Source organism: Egretta garzetta, unplaced genomic scaffold, assembly GCF_000687185.1.
Source record: "Egretta garzetta isolate BGI_Z169 unplaced genomic scaffold, ASM68718v1 scaffold287, whole genome shotgun sequence".
Lineage (NCBI taxonomy): Eukaryota > Metazoa > Chordata > Aves > Pelecaniformes > Ardeidae > Egretta > Egretta garzetta.
Genome location: NW_009260435.1, coordinates 2,339,277 through 2,345,070, shown reverse-complemented (window position 1 = coordinate 2,345,070; position 5,794 = coordinate 2,339,277). Strand labels below are relative to the sequence as shown.

At 51.6% G+C, this 5,794-nt stretch overlaps 1 protein-coding gene across 1 annotated transcript in view; it reads right to left on the bottom strand.

The window, feature by feature from the left end:
- Window positions 1-2,915: 2,915 nt before the first annotated feature.
- LOC104130718 (cytochrome P450 1A5-like) overlaps window positions 2,916-5,794 on the bottom strand; it is a 3,154-nt gene continuing 275 nt past the window's right edge. The window contains exons 2-7 of the mRNA XM_035899507.1: window positions 5,375-5,792; window positions 4,814-4,940; window positions 4,164-4,253; window positions 3,952-4,075; window positions 3,469-3,555; window positions 2,916-3,222 (exon numbers count right to left, since the gene is read on the bottom strand). Coding sequence (XP_035755400.1) covers window positions 2,916-3,222; window positions 3,469-3,555; window positions 3,952-4,075; window positions 4,164-4,253; window positions 4,814-4,940; window positions 5,375-5,792 — 1,153 coding nt within the window. The remainder of the gene's footprint in view (window positions 3,223-3,468; window positions 3,556-3,951; window positions 4,076-4,163; window positions 4,254-4,813; window positions 4,941-5,374; window positions 5,793-5,794) is intronic.

Sequence of the window (5,794 nt, the reverse complement as noted above, 5' to 3'; positions counted from 1 at the left end):
AAGCAGCTGGTGGGGGAGCCTGCTCAGCTTTGATTTTCCAGCCATATTGTCCAGGAGCAAGCAGGATGCCTGGGCTTGGGAGCGGGGTGGCTGGGACTGAAGGGACAGTCTGATTGCAGCATCCCCAGCAAGAAAAGTGGGACCTCACCTGGGGTCACTAGGCTGTTGAACAGGCCACGATGTCCACGGAGACCTGCACACGCAGGAACATCAGACCAAGGTCTGAGGGGTTCCTCCTGCCTGTGCAAACTGCCCGGAAATGTCTTCTGCAGCTGCATGGGATGTCTCCATCGGCATCAGGGCGAGGGAGAGATGCCAAATGAAGGTGGGGCTTTATAAAGGGGGGCGAGCCTCTTCCCTTTCCCTTCTCCATCCCAACACTGGCGTGACTTTTTTTTTCCCAGATCTCTGGTCTCCAAGCTGTACCAGATGGAGACTGGCAACAGCATCCCCAGGGGAGGCAATCAGCCCTTGATAAATGTATCTTGGGGAGACCTTCCACCAGCAAGGGGCTGTTTCACCTCGGTAATGTTAATATTAATCTGCTTATCTGCCCCCTGGCCATAAAACACTCATCTCCAAAGAGGAAAAAAAATAAATTCCCACTGTTCTTTCTTTATATCTGCCCTTGCTTATTGCGGGCCTTATCAGCAAACACTGCCAGCCTTCAGGGCAAGGGAGTCACGCAATGGCTCCAGCAGATGGGACCTCTGGTCCTACACCAGCTTCGGCATTGTGTGTTCCCACTGCAGCTGGAGCCACCGGGCCAAGCCTGTGAGAGCTTCTCCACCCCATGGGGACGGTGTGACATGCTGCTGCCAAGTCCCTGGTGGTCTTGGTGCTCTTCTGAATCACCAGGTTAGTCACTGAGAGACCCAGATCCACATCCAGGATGATCCCACCTTCCCCTGCAGTAGATGAACGCCAGCTTTGGGATGTCCATTGTGGAAAAGTGGTTCATGACTCTATTGCCTTTGTCCTATGGCCCCCTCCTATGGGGGAGATGTTACTTGGCTGATGGACCTCGTGGGTTGTCCTAAACCATCCTTCCACTTTTCCTCAAAGGCCTCTGATAGCCCACAGCTCAAACCATGGCTTGGACCTCCCAGTCCTCACTCTTGCTTTTCCTGCAATATTGCGATTATGACATTGAGTGGTGAAGACAACGAAGCTGGTGTGACCCAGAGTGAGGCTGCTCAGGCTGTTTCAGTGGATTCAGATGGGTCCAAGGCTGTATCGACTCAATGTTTATCACAGACTGGTGACCAGACAGGACCTGGACACATAGACTTACTCCTTTTCATCCAGGCTTGTTTAGTGGGTCTGAACACCTCCCTGCTCTGTCTGGAATCTCCCTGAAGTCTTGGGCAATCAGCTTCCCCATTTTCTTCCCCAACACGCTCTGCCGTTTCTATCTCTTCGAAGTTTTTGTGCAATGCATGATGAGTGATTGGTATTCAGACCTGAAAGGAGCTCTTATTGGTCAGGGTCTGGGGCTATGGCTGTGCAGATGCCACCCATGGGAACAGATTCAAGAGCAGTGCGTGTTGCACAGGATGGTTATACTTGTTCCTGTATCGTTGCTTGCTAGGTGATGGGTTGGCCAATATGTCTTTGCATGCAAGTTGAAGAAAAGGAGGCATCTGGCTCTGCTGTCATGGGTTGACTGACAGCCAATGTAAACTCTTGGGTTTCAGTTGGAGAAAGTCCTGTTCTCCTTCCCTGCCCCATTGTGAAAGCACCCTTGCTCCAGCCCAGAATACCAGCAGCTTAATTTTCTCCATAGCAAGGGACTGCCAGTTGGGCTCGGTGGACCTTCTCACCCCAGGTGGACTGCAAAACTCTTGCCAGCTGCACAGTGGGACTGACAGCCACCACAGCTGTAGTAAGACACAAACCCTTTCACAGCCAGCACTGGCCAAGCACAGAAACACCTGGTGACTACGGTGATGGGAGGGGTAAAGGCATCCTTCCTTGTGTCCTTTAGGGCCAGTAGGGACCATGGTGAATGAGGCTTAAGGTGGCTGAAGTCCTCCAACACACTGGTGCCTCCAGGGAGGCTTTCCTCCAGCTCAGTTAATTTGAAGGATCCCTCTCATTTTTCTGAAGAATTAATCTGCACAACATTGGTGTAAGGTGGTGCAAGGTCGTCTGATAGATTCTCAAAGAGGCAGTAAGTGCATTGAGCTCCTCTATGGACAAAGATAAACCTCTGCTGGACAGGATCTTAGAGTGACATGAAAAGTCAGCTAGGCAATTAAAAACATAATGTAGAAACACAGGAACAGGCTGTCCTTGGAGGACTTGGAGAAGTACGAGCATTTTTCCAAGATTTCCAAGGGTTTTTTTCCCTGCAGACACATCTACAGTGAAGGCAAATTTCAAGCAGCGAAAACTTGTCCCCTGATTAGTCTGGAAGTAGTGATACTGGCTGGACCTCAGTAACATCATCCTCATCTCCACCCAAGCTTTGGGCATCACTTCAGCCAAGATCTTTAACCATCGATGGAGGCTGTGGGAATATGGTGTGGGTTGGCTGTCCTTCAGCTATCAAAGAGCGATCCTAAAAGAACACAGCCCAGTGGTATTCAGACCAGTTTAGGGTACATTCCTTTTCCCTCTAGCAAAAGACTGTTCACAGCCCCCATAAATGTGCTTTATGGTGCTAAGACTGGATATGATGGAATAGCCAACATTTGATGGAATACCCAACATTTGATGGGATATCCAACACTAGAAATGCTGGAAAAATGAAAAAGGCAGGAAATGCTACAAAGTGAACAAGACAGGACAGGAGTTTCAGTGGCTTTGGTTTATTATAGTATCCCATGAAGTTGTACCAGACTCAGCTCTGCTACAAGGACACCCAGGTCTTTGCCCCCTGGCAACATCTGGGCAATGGACGAGCCCACTGCTCAGTTGATGCTCTTCATGGGGAAGCGCTGCTTGACCTGGAAGTGCTCACATCTTCTGTGCTTCAGGGCCAGTCCATAGAGTGGCGTCATGTCCACCTTCTTGCCATCGCAGACACTGAACTCCAGCTGCTGGAGCAAGGTGGACAGGAAAAGGAAGACCTGCCACCTGGCAATGGGCTCCCCAATGCACTTCCTTTTCCCCAGGCCGAAAACCAGCACCTTCTCCCCATCTGCTTTGTTCACTTCAGTCCCTTTGGCATTGAGGAAACGGTCTGGGTTGAAGGTCAGTGGATCCTTCCAAAGTTTCCTGGAAGGGAAAACAACAGGTGCTGAGATGGTGTCTCCTGGCCACAGGTGTAGGAGGACACTGGAAGGTGGTAGCTCAGAGGGATCAGAGGAGCTGTCAGTAAGAATATCCCTGAAATTAGCAGATACCTCCCTGCTCCCTTTTCTCTTAAAGCAGGTCCGACCCCACATCTGCCCAGGAAGACAACTGTGCAGGAAGGGGCCTGCACATTGCCGCAGGAGGCTTTCTGCCTCTGGAGGTACTTACTCATCATGGTTCACTTGCCACTGATTGACAAACACGCAGCGGTCCTTTGGGATGTAGTAGCCGTTCAGCACCGTGTCCCTGGTTGTGCTGGAGGGAGAAACGACTGTGAGAGTCTGGGAAGCAAAAAGGCTCTTCTGCATCCACAGGGGACTATTAGTTTGCTCCTGATGCCACTGAAGTGAGGATGCAGCCCAGAGAGATGGCTTTATGAGTGGCAGTCGCATTGTCTGTGAGCTGGTTTGGGCAACCCCTACCTGAGCCAGGTGGAGTGTCTTCAGAGAAGTCAGCAGAAGGCAAAGATTTCTCTTTGGGAGCTCCCACATTGCCCTGCACGAGAGCTGTGAGCTCTGTGACGAAGCCATTGTTCTACGAGTTGATAATAATCTCCCTGCCTCGCACCATGCCGCTGCTGCTGGCATGGCTGTAACAAGATGCCTCAAGGGCACCTCATCCCCCCACCTTCTTTGCAACCTCAGCACTTGCCTGTGCGGGATGGTGAAGGGCAGGAAGGACGAGTGCCTGAACATCTCCAGGATAAAGGCTTCCATGTAGGGCAGCGTGCCCCGGTCCGACAGCCTCGGTTTCCTCTCCCAGCCGATGGTCTGGTCTGCAGGGGGTCGAGAGGAGGGAGTGGGTTGGGGCCAGCCCTCACCAGAGAGGTTTTGGCCCCGAAGGAAGCAGGTTCATGGACTCACCCAGTTCCTCCTGGATCTTCTTCTGGATGTTGGGGTACATCACAAGGTACAGGAGGCTCCAGGACAGGCCAGTTGTCACAGTGTCAAAGCCTGCTCAAAGAGGAAAGCATGCCGATGAGGTCTGTACAACACACGGGGCATGTGCCTTGGCTTACTGCCTAACCATGACAAGGAGCAGTCTTGGATGGCTAAGGGTGGCAGAGGACATTCTGGGCACACGGTAAGACTTGGGTTTCTACCCTCTTGGAGAAAACTTTGCTAAAACATTCTGCGCTCATTCGTCCTGATTCACCCTTGGGTTATGTCAGGTTTGTATAACTTCTCTGGAATCGGGGGAGTTTCCACAGAGTAACTCAAAGGTGAATCAGTCAATAGACATTTCCCTTAACCCAGAAAAGCCACCACAGCTTGTGAAGCTTGACTGAGCTATAAAGCCCTTTGCTTTTCCCCGAAGCCTCTTTCCAGAGCTGATGTCCCATGCTGGTCTCTAGGGGTAGCCCTGGAAGGTCCAGGAACACCAGTGAGCAGCAGAACAAGTGCTTAGACCCAAACCGTCTGCCTGGTGTTGGACGAAGATGGGTCAGAGAGAGCTATAACACGAGGAGCCTGAGAGAATCTGCAGCAGCTGAGGAATGTGTGGGAAAAGATACCTGCTCCAAAGAGGTCATTCACAAGGTTGACGATCTTCTCCCTAGGGATCTGTGTGGCAGTATTTGCTTCCACTTTTGTCTCTTGGCACTGCTTAATGAGGGAGTCGGTGATGTCTCGGATGTTGTTCTGAGAGGAAGAGAAGACAAGTCATGGCAGCAGAACCAGTGGAGGAATGGGTGTTACTGAGCAACAACGCGATGCTGGGGGAGCCCAGAGTCATACAAGCTCTGGGGAACATCATCTTTCAGTCCCCATGATCCCTACTGCTTTTGCAACCTATGAAAACAAAGAGATGGCTCTCCAGGGGAACCTGTGGCAGAGATCAGATGTTCAACGAACAGACTGGCCCCATCACACAGGGCCATGGAGAAGAAGGAGGACTACAGTACTGGACTGCACATGGAGAGACAACAGCTAGACTTGCTAAAGGCAGCAATACCTGCAAGAACGTAGATGTCCATTGGTGCTTGTCTGCAAGAAGAAAAACAACTCGCTAATGGAGAGGGGCAAAAGAGCGGGGATGCATCTCTGGTGCAGGTAAGGGTCCTGTGAGCTCCTACCTTGTCATAGGTCTTGTAGTGCTCCTGGACAATCTTCTGCAGGAAATGGAGGAATCGCTTATTGAAATCTTTAAATAAACTCATCGTGCGGCTGGGAAGATACTGGAGCACAGGGATGAAGTCAGCGGGGTTGCCAGCAGCTGCCACGTCGCCAAACTGGTCACTTACGTTCACTATATTGAGCAGCTCTTGGTCATTGTGGTCGTAGCGCTTGCCAAAGCAGATGGCGCAAATGACATTGGCCACAGAGACCACCAGGTAGCGGTAAGGGTCAAAGCTCTTCTCCTCATCCATCAGCTGCAGGAACTTGGTGACCAGGTAGTCGGCCTCCTTGGAGACATGCTCCTCCAGGAGGCAGGTGGAGGAGGTGGGGCTGGGGGCGATGGAGAAGGTCTTCAGGGCGTTCTGGGCCAGCTTTCT